The following is a 22,309-nucleotide window of genomic DNA, read 5'->3' as shown; positions in this document are numbered from 1 at the left end:
TGGACTCACGGTGAATCTCTCCAGCCCCGTGGCTCCTGCATTGCCCACGAAGATTCCCGCGCTGGGCTCAAAAGCCAAAGCCCGGGAGGACCGCTGGAAGGGGACGTGGCTGTGCTCCTCACAGTCCATGAAGAGGGTCACTTCCTCGCCCTGCACAATCACTGCAAAGCGGTTCCACCTGTGGGTCATCATGGGCACTAGGAAGGCAGCAGCCTCGTGGGACACGTGGGACCCTGGCTCTGTGTAGTAGAGGATGATCCGCTGGCGGCCATCCTCCACACCCGAGAGCCGCAGGCCCAGGTAGATGACCTTCTGGAAGGCATCCGTGATAGCAAAGAGCACACCGCCTGTGGCGCTGCTGGGCTTCACCGTGACGGTGATGGCGAAGTCCCTGAAGAAGGTGGGAGGGATGAGGGTCCTGGCCGGGCGGCCGACGTTGGCACCAGGCCCGAAGCTGTAGGCTGGGAAGCCACCATAGCCCGTGACAAAGGACACAGATGAGGGCAGGGGGACACCGATGAGCTCCGTGAGGTCCAGGTGGCCCAGAGAAACCGATTCTGCAGGGAAGGAGACAGAGGCCATGCCTTACACATATATTCTACCATGCTTGGAAATGAAGAAATAAAAACTCACAAGCGAAATGGGATTCCTCGGAACCCCACGGTAGTGCCTTAATTACTGGCTTTCAAACTTTTTTTGACAATGACCCACAATAAGAAATGCATTTACATTGCAACACAATATTCCCCCTTCAATAGACATATACCTGTAACACTGAAACCAATGTTTCAGAAAATATTATTATTTTTTTAATTTTTTAAATGTTTATTTATTTTTGAGACAGAGAGAGACAGAGCATGAACGGGGGAGGGTCAGAGAGAGAGGGAGACACAGAATCTGAAGCAGGCTCCGGGCTCTGAGCCATCAGCCCAGAGCCCGACGCGGGGCTCGAACTCACGGACTGCGAGATCATGACCTGAGCCGAAGTCAGAAGCTCAACTGACTGAGCCACTCAGGCGCCCCAACATTATTTATTTTTAATACCCACCAGGCACTCTGATATTTTCCTCTGTTTCAGAATTCTTCTCTTTTATTTTCTTAAAAGCATCCTGGCAACGACTCACTACATTGATTTCATTAACCACTAAAAGGTCCTGACCTACAGTTTGGAAAACTTTGAAAAATATCTCCTAGAATATTCCTAGAACATATGATGTTCTCCCATCGACTCAAAGACTGTTCCTCATTTCTTTCTATAAAACTGGGTAAGTTTGTTTTGTTTGTTTAGAATGAGGTCTACTGTTGAAGTGTCCCAGGGTGTGGGGGACAAGTAGGGACAAAGCGAAGTGTTCCCAGACTTCAGGGCAATGAAATTCACATCATCATCATCATCATCATCATCATCATCACCATCATCATCGTGGACATTCCCTGAGCTCTCATTCTGTGCCCGACCCTGCTCTGAACTCTTCACACACATCAGTTCATTTAATCCTCACAACAACTCTGGGAGGGGAGGCGCTGTTAACCTCATTTTACTTCCAAGAGAAGTTAAGAAATTTGCCCAAGGTAAGTTCCCTCAGGGTTCAAAGCCAGGGCAACTGACCCCAGAGTCTGAGCTCTTACTGATACCGCAGGGCTGCACTGTGGTGGCCTGGAAAGGCCCCCAGGCTCAGGAGCCTTGGTGCGCTGGGAGCAGATTCTGGGTTGGCTTGCAGGGATGTGCACCCGCTCCAGAGGGGATACCCACCATGCCAGTAGTGTGACAGGAAGGCAGGTCTCAGGGACTGGTGGACAGGACCCCTGCAGGCAGGACAATGGACATGCAGGACCCTATGGCCTCAGAAGTGAAGCCAGATCCTGAGGATTCAGCCCCATGAGGAGGTCTGGAGTGAGGGAGGGTCAGAGTGGAGCAGGGTCCTTCCCCAGAGACCAAGGGGCAGAGCAGACACCTGGTGACTGCCTGGGCTACGGCCAAAAGCCAGAGGATCCTGAGAGCCTGAGTGACCACGGGGAACTTGGGTTTGTGTCCAGAGCAGACCCAAGCCACTCAAGAGCGCCATGAGTAAAGCCCTGTCTGACGAATCAAGCCTGCCTTTCAGTTTACATTTTGCCCCTGTCTGACTGGACAACTAACCAGCTGTGTGACCTTGGGTGAGTCATTTCACTGCTCCAAGACTGGGTCTCCTTCAACGATATGGGCCCCACGAAAATGATGAAATGACACCATCCACGTAACCCTGGTAAATAGGGTGGCAATGCATTGAACATTCACTACTCTTTCCTTTTATTACATCCACTCAGCAAGCCCGAGTTATTGCCCCCACTGTGCTGACAGGGAGAAAAGGAGGCCAAGATGGGGTAGGGGGGGTGGCCTGGACACCCTGTCTCTGTGCTCCTGAACTCCCCATACAGAATATAAAAACAACCGGGTTTTTCATACGGGATTTTACTTAGTCCTCACTGCAGCCCCGGGGACTGCCAGTCTCCCACCCTACGGATGAAGAGCCCAGGCTTGGGAAGACGGAATGACTCCCTGAGTTACACAGTAAAAGTGGCAGGTGTTTTCAAACCGTGACTGGTCTGACCTCAGGTTGGTTCACTGCCCAGTCTCATAAGCTGGGGGGGGGGGGGGGGGGCGGTGCTCCGTCCCAGGGGCCTGGGGGTAGCCCAACCTAATCGGCCTGCCATGCCAATGACCCTTTAGCAGCATGACGGTGCAACTGAAGCTCTGGGTGATCGAGGAAAACCCAAACTTCCCTGGAGGATGGGAGAGAAAGAGATGCCCTGACTCCAGTGCCCCACTCCCCAGCACCCCCAGAGAAGGCCACACAAAGTCAGCAGCTAGCCTGCGTGTGTGTGCGCGTGGGTCACAAAATTATTATGAAATAGTTAGGACATACCAAAAAAGTGTAAATAATAATATGAGACACATATTAAATGTTAAAATGGTCAATTTTGTGCCCTTATGTCTTGCCATCATTTTATTTATTATTTATTGATTTGTTGATTTTTAATTTACATCGAAGTTAGTTAGCATAGAGTGCAATAATGATTTCAGGAGTAGATTCCAGTGATTCATCCCGTCTGTATAACACCCACTGCTCATCCCCACAAGTATCTTCCTTAATGCCCCTTTCCCATTTAGCCCCCCCCCCCAGCCCCTCCAGTAACCCTCCGTTTGTTCTCTTAGGTTTTGTCCCCCTCCCTGTTTTTATATTTTTGCTTCCCTTCCCTTGTGTTCACCTGTTCTGTGTCTTAAAGTCCTCATATGAGTGAAGTCATATATTTGTCTCTAACTGACTTACTTCGCTTAGCATAATCCCCTTTAGTTCCACCCACATGGTTGCAAATGTCTTGCCATCATTTCGAAAGGGAGTAACTGTATGTGAGGACTGAAGGAAATAGCATGAGGTGCTGGCACATGCTCAATCAATGGTGGGAATTATCATCCTCATCATCGTCATCATCATCATCATTGACTTTCAGGTTCAGAAAGGAATCTCAGAGGTCCCCCAATATGATCCCTACCTGAGATGTGTGAACCCCACACTGTCCAAGATGGCAGCCATTACAAGTGTGGCTGTTGGGCACCTGAAATACAGGTCATCGCAACTGACCTGTGCCGTCAGTGTAATATACAAACTAGATTTCAAAGACTTAGTTTGGAAAAAAGTCTTAGGAAAAATATCTCATGAATAACGTGTATATTGATTACATGCTGAAATGATAATTAGGGGAAGTACTAGGTTGAACAGAATACATTATGAAAACAATTTCTGAGGAATATTATGAAGAACAGGCATGTGTCCACCACTCTGCTTAAGAAAGTACTGATTCAGGGGCACCAGGGTGGTTCAATCGGTTAGGGGGCCGACTTTCGGCTCAGGTCATGATCTCACGGCTCGTGGGTTCGAGCCCCACATCAGGCGCTGTTCTGACACCTCAGAGCCCAGAGCCTGCTTTGGGTTCTGTGTCTCCCTCTCTCTCTGTCTCTCGCCCGCTCACATTCTGTCTCTCTCTCTCAAAAATGAATAAACGTTAAAAAAAAAGGGGGGAGGGGGGAGAAAGTATTGGTTCAGCAGAAGCTCTCACCACTCTCCAATCCTATTCCGCTGGCCATGCCCCAAAGACAGCCTCTCTGAGGGATGTGGTGTGTATACTCCGGTGCATGTCTTTGTTTGTTTACGACGTGAGCATGTATGTGTCTGTGACAGAATGCAGAGCCACTGTGCGCATCTCTAAACCTCATGTCAGTGTTGGTATGCTGCACGTATGCCTTCTGACACTTTTTTCCCCATGAAAAATTGTTATTTTTTTAAATGTTTCATTTATTTATTTTGAGGAGGGGAGGGGCAGAGAGATGGGGGGAGGGGCAGGGAGAGAATCCCAAGCAGGCTCCACGCTGTCAACAGAGAGCCCAATGAGGAGCTCAATCTCACAAACCGTTAGATCATGACCTGAGCCAGCATCAAGAGTTGGATGCTTAACCAACTGAACCATCCAGGTGCCCCTCAGCATTGTATATTTAAGACTGATCTGTGTTGATGCAGGAGGCTCTGGATCTCATATTTTCACAACAGCACTCTATGGTATAAACAAGCCATACAGAGTGGCTCACTTTTCTGCTGATGGAAAGGGAGATTTTCATCACTCTTCAAAACACTTACTGCTATATACTTCCTTCCACACATCTCCTCGTGCTCACCTGTGCAGGCAATTCCACCCGAATTATCGGGTGACACGGGGATGTACACCTGCAACTTCACTGAATGCTGCTAAAATGTCCTCTGAAGTCCTCTGAAGTGCTACTTTTTAAAATTAGGACATAAGTGACACATATAACACTGTGTAAGCTTAAGATATATAATGTGTTGATTGCATACATTTATACGTTGCAATATATTCATACGTGTATATATAGGTATATCTATTAGCTTTAGCTAAAACCTCCATTAACATCACATAACTATCGTTGTGTGTGTGGCGAGAACATTTAAGATGCCACTGTGCCGTCCGACATGCCCACCAGCAGCGTATTCTTACCAACATTTAGGGGAGGTAGGGAGATGCGATATGGGAGCAGTCTGTGGGGCTTTTCAGCTATAGCAATAATGTTTACTTCCTAAAGTAAGCAATATTCAAAAGAAGTATTCATTGTAGTAGTCTTTGTAGACCACGTCTTGGAAAATATTTCACAACATTTTAGTGAAAACAATGACCTGTCCTCAACAAAAGAGCAAATGTGATCATGTTGGTGCCCTGCTGAGAGTCTACTATGGCCACCCAGGGCCCTCAGCGCGAGAATCAGGCTGCTGCCTCCTGGCTCCAGAAGGCTCTATGGTCTGGATGCAGCCACGCTCCCTACTCCCCAGCATGCCCTGACACAGGCCCTGGAGGGCCCCGCACTGCTGCGGGTCCTCCCCTCCACAGCAAGCGCCTCTCCCTCGGCCACCCACACCACCTCACCCCCCTCAGCTCTTCTGCCAGGAGAACTCCTTCTCATCCTGCAAGACCCAGCCCTGGCCTCACCTCCCCGGAAATCCCTTGTCTCACCTCCTGCACCCACACCCTCCCCCTCCCCTCTGGAAGTTGCATTAGAAGCCCTCTCAACACACGCTGGGGTCCCCCATCATAGTTCTCAACACACTGCATGTCACTGTGGGGTCACTTGTCTCTCCCCATTAGACAGTGAGGACAAGGACCACTCCATCCTTCTCTGTGTTCCCAGTATCCAGCCTAATTCTGATGAGTGAATGAATGAATGAATGAATGAACAAATAAATGACTGCATGACTATAATCAAACCCCTCATTTAAAAAAGGTGAAACTGGGGTTAAAAGAGGGAACAGATTGTTGGCTACGAACTCAGATCTGATCCTCAATCCAAGGCTTTTCCTCTCCAGTTTGCAACTTGCATTAAAACAGGAATTAATTTTAAGTAGGAGAAACCCCAGAAGGCATAAATGAAAAGGCTGATAAATCTGGTTAAATTTAACTGCACAGAAATTCTTAAAGTTCTGCACAGGGGAAAAAAAAATCCCACAATGTCAAATAAAATCTCAAACCGGACAAAAATATTTGCCACATATGCCACAGACAACAAACTAGTTACCTAATACACAAAACAGATGAATCCACAGGAGAGCCACAACCAAGTGGAAAGATGGGAAAAGAATAGGACATTCTTGCCACCGTAAAAAAAAAAAAAAAAAAAAAAAGAAAGAAAGAAAAGAAAAAAGAAAATGGCTCTTCAACCTCTGAGAAGACACACTCACTCAGAATGAGAGAAATACAAGTTAAGGCTACGCAGAGACACCATTTTCCCTCTCAGACTGGCTAACATCAGAATGTCAGAACACTGAGTCGGCAAGGGTGCAAGGGAACGGGCCATCCCCACCTCTCTACCCTCGATGGGCTGTTGGGACCATCAATGCGTATGATGTCTGTGGGAGGCGCTCTGGCAATATTCATCAAAATGAAAAGTAAACATGTACTCCTTGATCCAGAAGTTATACTTCTATGGATTTTTTTTTTAATGGATAAAGTTCCGTATGTGAAATAGAAAGCATGTCCAAGAACGTTCATGGCAGCATCGTTTAAAATGTATTTAACTGTCCATCTTTGGTGGCATCACCAGTTTTGAGACACCATGCAGCCTTTGAAAAGGGTGATTCCTTAGGTACCAATACAAAATAATCAACAAGATGTATTAAGTAAAAACAGACGCCCAAAAAGGGGTGCAGAGCAGAATCACTATCAGTTGGAAATGCATACATTAATACATATTTCCCATACAAATATATATATTTGAAAATATATATTAGAATATCTCCAGAAAGATACAGAAGAAACTAGGACCAGAGACTGTCTCTAGGGAGGGGAGGTGGTGGGTGGGGAATAAGAACACACTTTCTTTTCTCTCCATACTCTTTTGTACTTTTTGAAATTTTATACCATATACATGGTGTGAAAAAGACATTTGCATATTGTAAAGGCATTAACTCCTTCCATCCCCTTTTAGAAACTATAAAACCTTTTCTTCTTGCTTTTCCTCCCTCAGATACAGCCTGTCTTTGTACCGAAAGAAAGGGGGAAGGGAAAGAGTGAAAAGAAAAGACATAGAAATGAAAGCAAACACCCCACTGAGATTTCTTTTCTCCCCTCCACGGTTTAAAGATAAAAACAAAACAAAACCAAGAGCACCCTGCTGACAGCCGTGCTTTCTTCTTCCCTGACCCAGTGTAAAGCTTTTCCTCCTGTTCTAATCTCCCCCCTACTGAGAAGAAGAGAAACCCCTTTCTGGTGGGATGGTCTAGGTTTGGACAATGTGTCCTTCCACAGGGAGTAAATGGGCCAGAGCCGCTCATCCAGTCACTGGCTTGTTTCCAAATGGTGTCCTGAGGGTTTCAGGGACAGGTGGGGGTTCAGGGGACCTGGAGGCAGAGGCAGAGAGGCCAGGAAGCCTGTTTCAACCAGCCCAGCGCTGCCATGGCTGGTACAGCCCAGGCTTCCACATGGCCACTCTGGAAATTCTTTAGTCCCAAAAGAATTCCTGCTTTAAAAAAAAAATATCACAAATCCATCCAACCTCCTTGCTTTATAAACAGGAAAATGGATGGTCAGGTAGGGAGCTCCGTGACTATGAGCCACAGCCAGGAAGCAGCAGATGAGCAGCGAGCAAGGATGGACAGAGGGGAGGTGTGATTCTGCCCCACTGCCCCAGCCCCTTCCAGGCCCAGGCGGTTGGTTGGCCAGCTGGAGAGTGGGCAGAGGAAGCCACCTGCAGAGGAGAGTTCCTGGCATTGGACAGAGCTGGGTTCAGATCCAGCCTTTGCCATTTACCAAGTGGGCAGCCTCTGGGTGGATGACTTAGCGGAGATGTGGGGACATTCAGCCCATCTCACACATGGGGATCCAACAAAACAAAGGGTGGGAATTGCAAATGCTCAGCAAATGGTAGCAACCAGGGATTCTATTTGATTTGAAAGGTATAAGCTTAGCCAAAAGCAAAGTGTGCAATGGGAACCCTTCCTAATCGCCCCTGCCCTCCTGCTGCCCAGGTCCCAGCTGCGTGAGGGAAGACAAGTGTGCAGGGGCCTGGCGACAGGCCTTGTTTCCACTGGGTTGGCCACAGAGAGAGCCAAGCTACAATCTACAGGAAGCCCGAGTCAGTCCAGCTCTGCTCTCAGCAACCCCTACCTCCCCCTCCAAACACAGCGTCGCATAGCATGGCGTGGTGGGGAGCGACCCCTGGCCTAGAATGACCCATGCTCAGGGCTGTGCTGGGCCTGCTGGCTCATTTTTCCTTGGCTTCGGCGGGAGGGCCACCTGCTCTGGTGGCCACCAGGGAGGGGAGAGAGAAGCCAGGGAGCCAAGACAAACAGGCCCAGCAACTTGGTCCACAGGCTTGTCCTGGGATGGCTCTGTGCTGGGCGGGAAGCGGGGAGGGCGTGGGGATCACAGCTGGTGGGAAGACATCCCGCCATCCTGGGGGCTCAAGTTCAGAGGGGGCAGTGCGAAGGGAGGCAGCGGTGTGGGGGAGGGGGGAGCCGATCCTGGAACTCTCTGGCCTCAGGAGCTTCGGGCCCTTGGTGGGAGGGGGCCGCACTTCTCCACAGATAATAACACCTATCTCATAAAACAGCCGTGTCACTTGAGTGGACTAATACACCTAAAATGTTTAGCACCCAGGAAGTGCCAGGTTCAGAGTCCGAGGCCCTGGTTAAGGTCAGTGACATGAGGCTGAAGCTCCACATCTAACAAGGACCTCACTGCTCCTTCATCTCCTGGAGACCCACACGCTGCCTCATTTCCATGGGGTTAGGTCTATGGGGCCAGGAAGCCCTCTGGGCACAGACACGGCCCAGGTGGGGGAAGCAGGACTCATAAGTTGAGTGCCAGCTCTGCCACTGACTCCACCTGTGCTCCTGGGCAAGCTGTTCTCCTTCCTGACCGCCATTTTCCCATGTGCACTTCGAGGAGTTAGACGAGATGGGATCTCAGAGCCGGAGCAGTTCTGACGTATTCTAGGTATCTTCACTGCCTTCAAAATACCTCCTGGGGCTGATTCCAGCTTCAGTCTTGATCTCTCCCTTCATCAATGCATAGGGATAGCTTCATCTCCAATGGTGGTTTTTCAACACACTTTTCCAATTCATGAATTGATAACACTTATAAAGCCCCCAATTTCTGCCTGTGTGCCATGGGGGATATGACACTGAATCTAGAGTGCAGGTGCCCAAGAAGCTCATGATCTAGGTGTCTTGGTTAGCAGTCACCTATTCATGCTATTTACAAGCCTAAAGCCTTCAATGGCTCCCCAGTGCCTTCAAGATCAAGTCAAAATTACACTGAAGAGAACCTTGGCTGCATTTCTTCATTGTCTCTTCCCCTCTCTCTGTCTCTGCTTATGCTATTCCTTCTAGTTCCCATCTTCTCACAGCTGAGTCGTCCAAGCTTGCTCAGCTGCACTCCAAGACACCAAGCCCTACTCTCACCCTATACACAGAGCCACACGCATCAATCCCTCCTCTAAATACTCAAATCAGGGCATACAGCAGGCAGGCAGTGCCGTGGCCTGATGAAAGGGCAAAGACAGATGCACAGGGGCCTCTCTCTCCTCCAGTCTTTGGCTCAGGCTCCTGAGAACAGCTCTGGGCAGCCCCTCCCAAGGGCACAAAGAGGAGGGAGCAGAAACCTTTAGAGATGGACCAGGCAGAGGAAAATCTGAACAGTCACTGCAGGGTGCAACTTTCCTCCCAGGGGTCCAAAGCCGGTTTCCATGGAAACCAGGGAAGATTCCTAGCAATGAAGAAACAAACAGGGCAGGGTTCAGGTTTTCCTTCCACACAGATGACAGCAACCTGGCCAGAGGAGGTGATGAGCAGGAACCCTTCCCTCTCCTCCTCGCAGCCACAGACTCTAGGGCATCTGGTATTTCTCTTCCACAGTCAAGCCTCAGTTTCTCTTTCTGTGCAATGGGCTGGTTCAGCCCTTCCATCTGTGGGGTGCTGAAGCAGTGCCTAGGACAAGCCTGGGCTTTGGAGCCTTGCCTCCCTGGGGAACTGTATTTGGCTGCGCAAAGCTCCATCTCACAGATGATCATCTGGGACCTGAGCCCAGCGCTCGCGCTTGTTAGCATTTAAGGCCGGAAGGAGCTAAGGAGCGTTCCTCTGGCTCCAGGTCAACAAGGGCTGCAGAGAAGCCAGACCGGGAGGGAGGCTGAGGACATCCCAGGATCCTGCATGGCAGCGGCCCCTGGTGGCCACATGGAGAACGACGCCTCCATGAAACCCAAGGAAGGCTTCCCAGGCTACAACTGTGAGGGACACTGCCTGGGCCTGGGGAAACTGGGAGAACGGGGATCCCAACAACCAGAATCAGAGTCAGAGGTCCGGGAGGGTCCCAAGAGAGCAGGTCTGAGGTCACACAGGTTGCTGTGGTCAAGCCACACCTAGAAATTAGATGCCTACCTCCTACGCTGCCGGGGGGGGGGGGGGGGGGGGGGGGGGGGGGGGGAGCCAAAGGTGTCCCGCCCACACATCTCTCATTTCCACCTATGGCTGTGAAGACCCACAGAACACTTTATTCAGCTTAAATGGGGACTAAAGACTCCTTCAGGCTGGTTGGCGTATTCCACTGGGTGTAGGGGTGCAGAGGATCCTACTCCCTGCCCCCTACTGGGGCTGGAGCCAGTAGGCAATGATATGCAGGTAAAGTGGGGGTGACTACCCTGGGAACCCCAGCAGAGCCTCTCTGGCCTGGGTTTCCCTGCACCCAGGCCCCGGGGAGAGGAGTTCTCCAATACCTCCTTTGCTCCAGCAGCATAAACTGGGGAGCCTCAGAAAACCAAGCGTCCCTCCCCTTGCTCCTTCTCAGGCCATCCTGCCAGGGAGGCAGACATTCTTGCATCTTCTCAGGACCGCTCTTTCCCTTCCCTTTGGACATTCCTACAGGGACATGGCCCCTGAGGACTCTGGGTTATCAGATCAGACCTCCTGGCTTGTGGCTTCCCTTCCTCTGACTTCCCCAGAGAGACAGGGAGCTGGGAGTTCAGCAAGCCACAGACTCTATGCAGGAAGAGCACAGCTCACCATCTGGAGAAGCAGTTTCCTCCACTACACGGCCACCAAAAGGCTATGTGCCATGTGCAAGGTCTCCGTGTGCACATCTCTACTAATGGGGAGTTCATCTCTCTCCTGACAACCCTGACCACTGCTGGACAATCTTTAGTCCTCAGAACTTTCTCCTGATGGACCCAGGCATATCTCCCTTAGCTTGCACCCGCCTGGCTGGGCCCTGCTCGGCACTCTGGGACCACACACAAGTCGGCCTTGACTTTTGCATCATGGCCTCAGAAGCATGCGGCGAGGGAAACGGCCGGCCTGGGAGGCAGACTGCCACTAGCTCAATGTATAATCTTGAGCAATCCCTTCTCCTCTCTGAGCCTCAGGCTGATGGTTTCCAGGGGCCCCTGCCAGGTCTGCGAGTCTCCGATTCGGCATCCTTCTTTTCTCCTGCCTGTTTCCCAGTTCCTCTAACCACTCTTAACCGTCCATTCCTCCAGCCCACAGCCTTCAGGCCTGGAAGGAATGACTACAACAGGGAGCAGGACAAAGCCAGTCCTCCCCACAAACTTCCTGGTCTTTGGGCAGCAGAGCCTGGCCAGAGGCGTGGAGCACTGTGCCCAGGAAAATGTTACAACTCTGCCTGTGAGGAAGCATCGCCCCACCCAGGCGGGAGCCCACGGAGGCTCCCGGCTCTACCTGACTCCCTTCTCGAAGGAAAAGGGACACAACAGAATTCATGCTGCATGGGATCCTTCTGCACCCAGCAAAGATGCAAAAGCCTCTTAGAAAAACCTACCACCCAATGCATTTCTTAGAAAAAGAACCATTTTCCTGCCAGGGAAAAAAGTCCTGGATCAACTTAGAAAGGAGACCTGGGTTTGGCAACAATCAAAGACCTCATTTTTCTGAATTACAGAGGAGCATTTTTCTACATGTAAACTTAGAACGCCTCCTTCCCTTTTCCGGTTTTCATATATAGCATAGGAATTTTCATGCTCAATGAAGTTACTGTGTGAGCTCTCCTCTCTCTCTCTCTCTCTCTCTCTCTCTCTCTCTTTCTCTCTCTCTGTCTCTGTCTGTCTCTGTCTCTCTTGCTTTCTTGTTCTCTCAGGTCTTTGGCCTAAACTGAGAGAGGGATGGTTTTGAAGGTGCCTGGATGTGGGTGGAGACAGGCAAGGTGTGGGCACTGTGGCTTGGCCACCCCACCCACCCAGCAGGAAGGAGAGGCCATTTCCCCACTCAGCACCTGCTTCAGCTTCCAAAACATCCTCTCACCTGAGCCCCCACCAGAAGGGAGGCGAGGCAGTGATCATTCTCTCATTTCAAAGAGGAGGAAATTAAGCCCCAGAGAGGGGAAATAACTTACTTGAAGCCCAGGGCAGGACTCAGCACGGAAGACTCAGTACTAGGCTCTGCCCATTACAACCCATGGCCTCCCGGGTTGCCCTTGGGACCCCTCCAGGTGCACCTGCACACCTCTGTGTCTTCATAGTCCCCACCCATCCCTCCACCCAAACACACCCATCGCTCTGCACTCTGGTGGTGAGCTCCCTTCCCTCTCTGATATGACTACATATGGGCATAGACCATGCGGACCCGTCTCAGCCCCCAGTGCCAGAAGAGCCTAGAAAGGATGACCTAGGAATGCAGACAAGAAGGAAGCACAGCAACAGCTAAGATTTACTGTGGGCTTGCTGCGTGGCAGGCACCGTGTAATGACCTTTCCATGAATCATTTCATTTTCCTCCTGATTCTCTATGAGATAGATAATATTATTATCCCCATTTTACAGGTTTACAGACTAAGTCTTGGAGAATTAATTACCATTCTAAGGCCATGAGGATAATAAATGATTAAGGTCAGGATTCCAATCAGAATGGGTGGTATACCGTGGTGGGAAGGTTCCAGTCCTGGCCACACATCACAGTCACCCAGGGAGCTTTAAAAAAGACATAGGTCTGCCCCTCCAGCCTGGCCCTGTGGGCTCAGTGTCTTCTAGGGTCTGGCCTGGGTAAGTCTGATGCCCTCTCCCAGTTGGCAGCCACAGGTAAGGGAAACCCCCCACCCCCACCCCCGGGCTTTGCAAGCAGACAGACCTGGGCTGGAGTCCTGAGTTTGCCACTACCCTGTGTGTGACCCTGTGGAAGCCACTTCACTCCTCTGGGCTGTATGTGGGGCAGGAACAGAGGCTGCCTCAGAGTCATCGTGAGGATGGACAACACAGTGAGGGCTGCACCTAGCAGGGGGCTGGTGCATCTAGAACTCAGCACCCACTGGCTGACTCTGGGCCCCGTGCTTCCATGCCCTCACCAGCCAGCCTCCAACTGTTAACCATTATAGAAGTAATAATATAATTGGATAAGTAGGCCCAGCAACTAAGGAACTGAAGAGTTTAGCCTGGAGAGAGTATAGTATGACTCGCTCATTCTGAGACCCAGGTCTGCTCACTACCACCTCCTAGACACACACACACACACACACACACACACACACACACACACACACATGCACGTGTATGCTACCCCCTCAGACTAGGCAGAAATTGGCTCCAGTGCAAGAGTAATATGCGAGCCTCAGGAAGCATGCAGTGAGCCCTGCTGTCTTACTGCAGTGAGGGTCTTGTCTTCAGACCCCTCCTTCACCCCTTTTCCAAACTTGTTCCAGAAAGCTGGGTACAGAGCCATTCCAGGGCCCACGTGCACCAGGTGGCACATGAAGGCCAGCAGGTGTGGGCAGGCGTGAGCATCTGGGAAGAGTTTTCTAGTCAACTCTTTTCGATTTATGGACCTTCCTTTTCCATTTGGGGAACAAAGACTCTTTGAGTGTGATGAGGGCCTTGAATCCTGAGGATGACATCAACTGAAATGAGTCATCACTCCCAGCAGGCAGCTCTGGAGGACTCCACTCAGGGCACCGCGAGGAAAACTCATGGAAAACGGGCATGGAGGGGAAGGGGCCTGTCGGGGGCACAGGAGGGATGCCGGATGGGAACGTGCATTGGCCTGCTGGAAGCGGGCACCCAGCAACCCGCAGCTCCTGAAAACTGCCAGGCTCGGCACTAGAAGGGGACAAAGAGCCAACAGCTGGAGGCCAAGCAGGGTCAGTGTGGACATCTGGACCAGAAGGTTTCAAACTTCATTCCCCAGGACCAGGGGTGGGGCTCAGGGGAGGGGGGGTGCACAGCAGGAGAGGGGAGATGGAGAAGGCCTGACTGTTGGGCTCCTAACACACACAAGTATACAGCCACACAGACACACATACACACACAGCACACACTCACCTGTTTACAACACACCCACAAGCATACTCACACACACTAATGCATCTATTCATACACACACGTTCACATGCACACATACGCACCCTCTGACACCTCCACCCACACTCATCCCTCAGACACACTCATGCAGTCACATACACACTCATGTACTCACACACACATTCGTTCATGACACTCTCCCACACACTGACACACATTCACACAAACTCACCTACCCTCATACGCACAGTTGCACCAAAGCAACTCAGACTTCCTTTGTTGAACATATCTGGTTCCAGTCACAGCCTCATTTGAAGAAGGTTCTGTAGCTAAAAACCAACCAACCAACCAACCAACCAACCAACCAACCAACCAACCCACCAACAACCAACCAACAAAAAACCACCATCAAAACCCTTTCACGTCACTGACATTCACATTGAAGCATTGCAAGGGAAGACATGGGCCTAGGGCCCCACAGAGAGTCTGAAGCCCACTCTTCCTTCCCCGGCTACCTCTTTAAAGGTTTGGAGATGTTTGACTATACTTCCTACACACAGAGTTTAGGTTTCTCTAATGTGGGTACATTTTCCATATTTTCCCCCTCATCAGTAAAAAGCCTTCTCAGAATATCCGATTTGGGTCACGTCTTCACAAAGCACTGAAACCAACTGACTCATTTTCTTAGAAGCAATGCTAGAAACGGTTGCTCCATGAACAGCTGGCTTGCATACACGGCCAGATACACGGCACACAGCCTGGCACAGGCAGGTGCCCAATAAATGTCAGTTTCACGAACATACGAGTGCACGCATAGCAGGGGCTCATGTGTATTGAGCCCTGACTGTGTCCTGGGCACAAGGGCTTTACCAGCATGGTGGTTCTCAGCTCTGGCTGCCCAGAAGAATCACTGGAAGACTGCCAAAAATACTACTCCCCACACCTCACTCCCAGAGATTTCAATTCAGTTGGGCCATGGCCGGGGCTGGTGAAGCTGCACAAGCTCCCCAGCTGGTACTCATCCACAGCCCCTGAGTTCTTCACAACAACCTCACTCTTCTTGTGCCCAATCTACAGGTGTGGGGACAGAGGCAGAGAGAAGTTAAATAACTTGCCCAAGGGCACACAGCTATCAGGTCCCAGAACTGGTGGCTTTAAACCTTCATCTGTCTGGTGTGAGGAGTTGAGGGTTCATCTGCTCCTTTCCAGGAATGTCACTTCAATCTGAGTCTGATCCACTCCAGGAGCACACCCTGACCTCTTAGCCTTCAGTGGCCTCGGGCCCATCTGCTTCTCTATCCTCATCACCCTGATAGCCCCTCCCCATGGCTCTTAGCATCAACACAGCATCTCCTACCAGCTACCAGAAACAGGGCTCTGTGCCAGCCAGAGACAGTCTCTCTCGGGCTTCCTCTTCTGAGCAGATCTGGGAGGGCCAGAGACTCCAGGCCTGCTGGCCCCTGGGAAGCCACAGCTCTCATCTTGGCTGACCAGACATATTTTCAGTGCTGGAAGGATCTCCAAGCAGAATGGTGCTGGGGAGAAAGACAGCTTTGGCTTCAAATCCCAGCTCTGCATTTAAAAGCTGTGCAACTCTGGACAAAATGCTTCCCCTCTCTGAGCCTCAGATTCTAAATGTGTAGCACAGGAATAATGCCACCTGCTGTAGGAAAGAGTTTTGAGAATGACCTGGGATAACAGATATAAAATCCTGAGCTGAGGGCCTAGCAAAAACAGACATTTAATAAAGCACATTGGGTTATGGCCATTGCCCTCATTATCAATGACATAAGCTTTCTTTTCTCTCCCCTGAACTATTGTAATTGCCATGAAAAATAGCTTGGAGCAACTTTCCCTCTGGGTCTCTGTTTTCTTACCTGCAAATAGGGTGATACAGCTTCCTTCACTAGGTTACAGTGAGGGCCCCATGTGGCTCTGAATGGGAAAATGCTTTGTCCAGTGCAGCCATCTCAGGTGTAAGGAGCAGTTAATATGGACAGAGGCCTCTGAACAGGTGTCTGGGAGCTGAGATTGCTATTTTTCTCAGATTAATGAAATCTGAACACACGGAGACCCTGTAATATGACCAATGTCACTCCATAAGCAGAACTCCTGCTCCAGCCTGGGAATGGTTTGCGTAACATGGGACCAGCAGAGAGGAGCTAGAACCTGGAAATCGGCTTAGCACCCCACCCAATTCCTCCCACCCCAGGGCAGGAAGCTGGAGTCAGGCCTAACTGCAGCTGCTGGAAGAAACAACAACTAAGCAATAATAATAATATAATAATCATAATCATAATAGCCATGTTCACAGTAGTAGGTGGAATCATGGCTCTCAAAAAGGATATGTCCACATCCTAGTCCCCGGAATCTGTAAATGTAACCTTATTGGGATGAAGGGTCTTTTGCAGATATATTTAATTTTTTTAACATTTATTTATTATTGAGAAACAGAGAAAGACAGAGCATGAGCATGGGAGGGGCAGAGAGAAGGGGAGACACAGAATCCAAAGCAGGCTCCAGGTTCTGAGCTGTCAGCACAGAGTCCGACGCGGGACTCCAACTCACAGACCGTGAGATCATGACCTGAACCGAAGGTGGATGCTTAACCGACTGAGCCACCCAGGCGCTCCCAGATATATTTAAATTAAGGATCTTGAAATGAAGAGATCTGCCTAGATTACCCACGTGTGCCTTAAATCCAATGACAAGTGTCTTTATGAGAGACACATAGGGGAGATTTGACAGACAAAACGTAGGAGACAGTGTGACCACGGAGGCAGACAATGGAGTGAGGCAACCAGGAGTCAAGGAACACCAGCAGCCACCAGAAGCTGGAAGAGGCAAAGAAGGATCCTTCCCTAGAGCCTCCAGAGTGGGTACGGCCCTGCCCACACCTTGACTTTGGACTTCTTGCCTCCAGAACTTTACAAGAATAAATTGTTGTGGTTTTCAGCCACCCAACTTGCGGTAATTTGTGACAGCATCCAAGGACACAGATCTATTCACCGCATGCTCACTGTATGCCAAGTGGGACCTGGATTGGGTCATGTCATGCTTACAGCAACCTAGTAAGGCAGGGGTCACCTTATCTCTATTTTACAGATGAGGAGACTGAGGTGCAGAGGCATTGGTTCACACAGCTGGGAAGTGACAGAGGTAAGATCTGGACCCAAATAGCCTGGGTTCAAGCCCCACAGCCCATGTGCTTAACCACAACACTGGTGGTTCTCAAAGTGTGGCTCCTGGACCAGCAGCAGCAGCAGCACCCGGGAACCCAGAGGTACAAATTCTCAGGTTCTACTCCAGGCCTCCTGAATCAGAAACTGCAGCGAAGGCCAGCATCTGTGTTTGGACTAGGCCTCCAGGTGATGATCACCCTCAGGTTGGTGACACCTGTTGTTCGCAGTGCTGGTGGAGGCTGAGGTTGTGGCCTAAGGCTGGAACAGAGGCAGGTGGTGGGGAACCATGGAGCAGGAGATTCGAGCAGACAGTCAGCAGCAGAAAAGTCTGCTTCAGGGTCAGGACACAGGCATAGAGTTGGGCAGGACTCCAGCCGCATTCACCAGGGGACAGACTCAGGCAGGGCCCCAACCGTGATGAGCTACAAATGAGCAGCTTCCTATCCAGGCTAATGGAATGCTGGGTCCCCTGAGGGACTAGATCTCACTGATTGGCAACAGGAGGGCCCTAGGGCCTGGATTGAGATGTCCAAGTGACCCCAGGCTGGCGGTGAGTGAATACAAAGAGGCTTGGGAGCCCTAGCCCAAGGGCCTGGGTGTGTCAGGTCAGGGTTCTGCAGCCAACAGTAAGCTGACAGCCTCCAAGGGGCCCAATCCCCAAGGGAAAGATGTCCTGAGCAGAAAGAGCCCAGGCCTTCCGGGGGGGCCGGAACAGCTACTTCCCTTGCCTCTCCAGCTTCCCCGTGCTCCGTGCTGGGACCAAGGGCCTACAGTCACCCAGGGAAGTCCACTGCAGCCACACTGGGAAGCTGGGGCTCAGGGCCTACTCCTGGATGCCTACAGATGAGTCACGCCATCTGGCTAAGAAAGCCTCCCTGGGTGAATTTCCCAGGAAGCTCCAATTTCTCACTACTCTGTTATTATCTGTTCACTTGCCTGTGTCTCCCACCAGCCTATGAGCCCTTGAGGGTGCAGGCCTCATGTTCTGCTTTCATTTCTGTATCTCCCACCTTCACCCACCTCTCTAACATGGGGCCTTGCCTGGGGTAAGCAAAAACTGAGCACTGATGGATGGACAGATGATCGGACGGATAGATATGGATGGATGGATGAACAAATAATGCACATGTGAGTGAATGGATGAGCTTAATGGATTCTGGACAAGAGTGATTGCAGGCTTGACCTAACATCCCATATTTATTGTCATCAATCAAAAAGTCTAATGAACTCCGGGTGTTGCCACAGTAATGCCACCAGCACTGTTAGCTCAATATGCACCTAATAGACTAGCTCGCACCTGATACCCACTATTAAGATATAATAAAATAGTATTATTATATTACAAAAGCTTGATGCTAACTTTCCTGAGGGCTGGAGTCTCCCATCCTTTTGGCTGACCCTTAAGCAGGAGGGCTCTGAATGACCAGTCTTTTGCAAAACGCCTGCTCTTGGCTCTCACCCACTAAGTTGGGAGTGCCTCCCTTAAATACACTGGCCTCTTAGACTTCAGACTAAATTCCAGCCGCCTCCACCTTCCCCCTCCCTGAAGTGAGGGTCTGAGTGGAGGATGTGAGCAACATGTGCTTCCCCTTCTCCCTTACATATTGTTAGGGTCTTGAAGTTTGGCTGGAGGCCTCAGGGAAGCTGCCCATATGGGTATCAGACATGAGCTGGGGCCACTGGACAATTGGGATGGGATGGAATGGGACAGACCAGCTCTCCAGGTCCTGGGGGGAGAACAGAAAGATTCCTGCTCCTGGTTGCATCCCCTAGCCCCATCCCCACCCAGGAAGCAAGACACTGGATGGGAGGAGCTTCAAATGGTGGGAGGAGCTTAAAAGACTGACAGTTCTGGGGCTTTCTAAGCCTTTCTCTTAAGTGAGGTATATTCTCAGGTGTTTCTTGAATTTTTTGGCATGGGTGACACCACCTGGTCAGCAAAATCTCTTAAAGAGCTGCTATCCACGTGGGTCAATTCAGTCATGATTTATATTATCCCAGCCACGATGTGGCCACAAGGGGAGAATGGGTTCTGGATGGGGTCTTTCCTTTCACTCTCTCCTGGTCCCAGTCGAGGGTTCTGCCCTTGCCTACAACCAGTGTCCAGTGGCTGACCTTGTCCAGACTTGGCTCGGGGCTGGACTCTGGGAGACCAAGAGGATGCAGTATCTGGTCTACAAGTAGCTCTGAGCCTAGTAGAGGGAACAAGACACCAACGCAGAGTCCTGATACAGGTGGCCTGAACTGGAAGGCTCTGCACAGGTGGACGTGGCGGAGACAGCAGAGCGCAAGCTAACCTACCATAAGGAAAATGAGGGGTATGTGAGCAGTTCCAGGGGAGGGAGCAACAGACCCTACGATGATCTCCAGCATTCGAGCAGAAAGGAGAGAGTTACAAACTCAGGTAAATACAGATTTAGAAGTGTTACAGTAACATGCATCATGTAATCTCGGGACAATTTGATAAAGTGGGGACTACTGCTATCTCATTTCATAGATGAAGGCCACAGAGCTGGTGCGTGGGTGGCTGGGACTCAAATGTAGGTGACTTGAGGTCCTCTCCAGCTCTTTCTACTCTTATCATTTTTTCACGTAGGGGACAAGAGCCAGATTGCAGAGAAGCTTGAATGTCAAGTCAAGGAGACCAAAATGTATCCAACAGGCCATGGGGAGCCTCAGCAGGTTTCTGAGGAAAGCCACAGATGACCATTTTAGGAGGCATCACTACCTCACCCCGAGCTGCTGCCCCTGGCAGCCAGGCCCCCTTCCTTCCCTTGCCAAGGAGAGGGTGGAATTGGTGAATTGGAATGTGGAGCGAAGGCGGTCGTTTGGCAACAGCAGGAGACATACTTTCCTGCAGCCTCTGGGGCACTTGGCACGTTACGCCCCAGGCAGAATCGAGCTTCCCTGGGAGCAGTCCGGGGTGTCCCAGCAGACGAGTCTGTGTGAACTCAGCCAAGGCAGAGAAGCAGCCTGGCAGAATGAGTTCAGGCTTTCAGCAGGCACTGCAAAATCTCACCTACAGGGACCAAGGCTGGTGGAGGCCTGCGGAGGCCTTCGGAGCTAGGGGAGGACCTCAGGAAACACAGGTCCAATGTCCCCAAAATGAGAAAACTGGGGCCCAGACTGACGGTGTGAGTCACCCCAGTGCCCATGGCATGTCAGGTTCCCACAGCTGTCCACTCTCCAGGCCACTTCTCCCCAAAACCCTGAAGAAGGCGAGGCACAGGACAGCACCCCACCCAGTGCTTGATACACAGTAGGGGCACAATGTGCAAACGAATGCACGCGTGCCTGTAGTGGGGGCCTGCGGTCCACACGTACAATCACTTGGGTGCTGTCGAGCAGGCGGAAACAAACGACCTAAGAAATTTGTCGTGCAGCTGTTATCGAACACACTGCTTCTCTCTGCAAACTGTCCTGCTCAACTGTGCAAAGACCTGCTCCCTGCTGGATGCTGGAACCCATTTGGCTCTGCAATGGGATGTGGGTTTCGGCGAACAGCTGGAACAGATGGTGACCCTGAAGTCATATTTTGCAACAGGCTGACGCTTGTTTAATCTAGATGAAAGTACAGCTCCATGGTCCTCACATGTTGGCTGGAGGAAGGGTGGTGGAGAGCAACGGGAGGAAGAATCAGAGATTCCAAGGTGAGTATCCAGGAGATACCTCTACCTGGAAACCCGAACTCAGGGTGACGCGGGGGGAGAGGATCCCAGGAGGACCAGCCTCCCCGACCACAGGTGCAGGGGAAAGGACACGGAATTGGACTTCAGACAGGCCTGTGTGCGAGTCCTTGCTCCAACGCCTACTAGCCAGTAACCTTGGTCCAGTTCTTTCACATTTCTGAGCATTAGCTTCTTTACCTGGACGTGGAGATGCCAATGTCTGGCTCTCAGGGTGGTGCTGCAGGGCAAGGTCAGGTGCCAAGCACACCTTGTTCGTCCATCATTCACGCATTCATTCACGCATTCACTCAGTCACTTGTAAATATTATCAAGCACCAAGCACCACAAGCCTGGCACTGCTGCTGTTGGAGAGTCAGCAGTGAATAGGACAGACGTGCCCCCTGCCTTCATGGCCTGCGTGCTCTAGCACCGAGCTCCTTCCTCATCCCTGGCAAAACCATCACCGGAGGGCCTTAGAACACTGATGCCTGGCTGCCACCGCCCCGGTCGGAATCTCTGGGGATGAGGCCAGGGATGCCGTCATGCGGCAACGTGAGGTTCATGGTTTAGGAAGAAGCTCCCATCCACTAAGGCCATGCTGCCTGCCTCCGGCTCTCTCCGAGCTCTCCCCTAGCGTTACTTGCTGAATGCCTGGCACAGCCCTGGAGGTGGGACCTCTACCCACCTCTCCCCATCCCACATCGAGGTGAGGAATCCGGCACTCTGTCTGAGTGATCTGCCCAAGTCACAAAGCTCAGAAAAAGCGGAATTGGGGTTTGAAGTCCATCTGATGATTCCAGAGCTCAGCTCTAACCACATGCTGCCACAGCCCATAAGGTGAGGGACCTCAGCTTATGTGAATGCCTGCCCTCGGCTCTCCTCGCACATCCCTGGGGATGGGACAGACTGACTGTGCATCTACAGTCACTCTTGGGACTTGGGAATTTCAGGGTGGTGCCGTGCCCCCCACCTGCACATCAGAAGACCCAGATCCAGGCCTTCTGCATTCCAGCTGTGTGGCTTTCATCTTTGCATCTATAATTTATTTTGTTTTTTTTTAATGTTTATTTTGAGAGAGTGTGTCCTGCCCATGAGGGCAAGTGTGTGCATGTGCGGGGGAGGGGCAGA

The 22,309-nt window shown here is 51.0% G+C and overlaps 1 protein-coding gene across 1 annotated transcript in view; it reads right to left on the bottom strand.

Moving 5' to 3' along the window:
• Window positions 1-22,309, bottom strand: part of COL15A1 (collagen type XV alpha 1 chain) — a 108,316-nt gene that overhangs the window by 69,670 nt on the left and 16,337 nt on the right. The window contains exon 3 of the mRNA XM_042963647.1: window positions 10-557. Coding sequence (XP_042819581.1) covers window positions 10-557 — 548 coding nt within the window. The remainder of the gene's footprint in view (window positions 1-9; window positions 558-22,309) is intronic.

This window comes from Panthera tigris, chromosome D4 (genome assembly GCF_018350195.1).
Source record: "Panthera tigris isolate Pti1 chromosome D4, P.tigris_Pti1_mat1.1, whole genome shotgun sequence".
Taxonomy (NCBI): domain Eukaryota; kingdom Metazoa; phylum Chordata; class Mammalia; order Carnivora; family Felidae; genus Panthera; species Panthera tigris.
The sequence above is the reverse complement of the archived record's forward strand: the minus strand, read 5'-3'. Positions and strand labels throughout refer to the sequence as shown.